This window comes from Peromyscus leucopus, chromosome 13 (assembly GCF_004664715.2).
Source record: "Peromyscus leucopus breed LL Stock chromosome 13, UCI_PerLeu_2.1, whole genome shotgun sequence".
Taxonomy (NCBI): domain Eukaryota; kingdom Metazoa; phylum Chordata; class Mammalia; order Rodentia; family Cricetidae; genus Peromyscus; species Peromyscus leucopus.
In genome coordinates, this window is record NC_051074.1 from 9,507,703 (window position 1) to 9,509,829 (window position 2,127).

At 51.6% G+C, this 2,127-nt stretch overlaps 1 protein-coding gene across 1 annotated transcript; it reads left to right on the forward strand.

Annotated features, from left to right (window-relative positions):
• Positions 1–402: 402 nt before the first annotated feature.
• LOC114707805 (olfactory receptor 12) lies at positions 403–1,871 on the forward strand. The gene has a single exon (XM_028890643.1). It carries the CDS (start codon positions 493–495, stop codon positions 1,462–1,464), a length of 972 nt encoding a protein of 323 aa, XP_028746476.1. The 5' UTR covers positions 403–492; the 3' UTR covers positions 1,465–1,871.
• Positions 1,872–2,127: the final 256 nt, after the last annotated feature.

The window sequence follows — 2,127 nt, forward strand, 5'->3', positions numbered from 1 at the left end:
TCAGTCTTACAGATGGAAGGGTCAGCTAGCATGAGGCTTGAAGGACAAGAGACCCTCATAAACATTCTTTCATCAGTAAGATGAAGTGTGGAAAGTGTAGGTGGTTCTCGGCAGCCGGGTGTACCAAAGGCACTGCTCAGAAGCATCCTCTGCCATGGAGAATGAGCAACTCAGATGCAACACAGGGATGCTAAAAGGTTGTTCGTACCCTGAGGGTCATCAGGGTCTTGATACCTCTTTGAATCCCTAGAGCATAGCTCCGTCTCATTCACAGAGAGAGCTTGAGACAAATTAGGTAAACTAGAGGAAATGTCCCTCTTTCAGGCCATTCCAGCTCATCTGGTAAGAGATCAGAACAGCCAGTGAACTTTTGCACAGTGGACAGCATGTCACCAACAGGCTCCTGCAGCCTGTGGAACATCCAACGGCACCGGTGAGAGCTGCTCCCTCTCACTGCCTCCACCACCATCCTCTCCGCATCTGTCCCCACTCATGGCCACACCAGTCCACAGAAATGCAAGTCTCTCAGCAGTGTCCTTGCGTGTGTTTGTGTTGGTGGGATTTGGGGGAGGTGCAGAGATCCAGGCCTTGCTCTTTGTTGTCTTCCTGGTCCTATATGTGGTGACTGTCCTGGGCAACCTCACCATGATCATGATCATCACCCTGGATGCCCGCCTGCACTCCCCCATGTACTTCTTCCTCAAGAACCTGTCCTTTGTTGACCTCTGCCTCTCTTCTATTATTGTGCCCAATGCTCTGGCCAACTTCTTTTCCTCTTCCAAGGTCATCAGCTTTGAGGGATGTGCCACACAGTTCTTCTTTTTCTCCTTGTTGGCCACCACTGAGACTTTTCTTTTAGCCGTGATGGCCTATGACCGTTTCATGGCCATCTGCAGTCCCCTGAGGTACCCTGTGACCATGTGCCACATGGCATGTGTTCGTCTGGTTCTGGGTACCTTCTGTGTGGGCTGCCTGAACTCCATCGTGCAGACCAGCCTCACATTCCAGCTGCCCTTCTGCAGTTCCAACCGCATCGACTACTTCTACTGTGACGTGCCCCCCCTGCTCCAGCTGGCCTGTGGCAGCACAGCGCTCAACGAGCTCCTTCTCTTTGGCCTCTGTGGGTTCATCATTGTGAGCACCACGCTGGCTGTCCTGGTCTCCTATGGCTACATCACCGTGACCATCCTCAGGATGCACTCAGGATCCGGGCGGCACAAGGTCTTCTCCACCTGTGGCTCTCACCTGACGGCTGTGTCCTTGTTTTATGGGACTCTTTTCGTCATGTATGCACAGCCAGGAGCTGTGACATCCATGGAGCAGGGCAAGGTGGTCTCCGTCTTCTACACCCTGGTCATCCCCATGCTCAACCCTCTCATCTACAGTCTGCGCAACAAGGATGTGAAGGACGCCCTGTGGCGGCTGGGTCAGAGACACAGCCTCGTGAGGGAGGGTGGACAGTGAAGGGCTGTCCCGAAGCTGGGGGGGAAGTATTCTGTGGGGATCGCTGATCAGTGAAAACCACCCCCTTCCTGTCTTCAAAATGGAAATGAACAGGTGTGAAATCTATTTGCCCATTGACATTCGGTCTTCTTTTAAACTATTTCACGGACACAACATTGACCTACTGTGAGCTACAAAATTGAGCAGTTTACTCTGCATGCAGAATCCTAAAGGTTGAAAGGAATGAGATCTCCAATCACAAGGATCTACTGAGTACTTCAACCATCCACAAGTCGAAGCAGGGCTGGCTCTTCTACCAACCGCTTCTCAGCTTCTCTGGGCCATGTGCTGGCTTCCTCCAGAGGAGAAGTTACGCATTTTTTATCTTGATCAAGCTTGTCAGTAAACAAAATGTTTCTGTCCAATTAACCCTCCAACACCATGCCTGCTCTGGTGGCCATTTTTGAGAGGTAATTCCAACTGCCTCTCCTCTTCTGACACTTCTCAGGCCATTTTCCACACTACCACCAAGAGATCTTTCGAAACAACAGCTTAGTCAGTGGCCAAGGCATCCTGGCTAGTGAAGTTGGTGTCAAGAAGGAGGAGATGGGCTAGGGCTGTCTCAGAACTAACAAATGATACCTCTTTTAAGAGAGACGACCCCCCCCCCCCGCTCCGCGACCT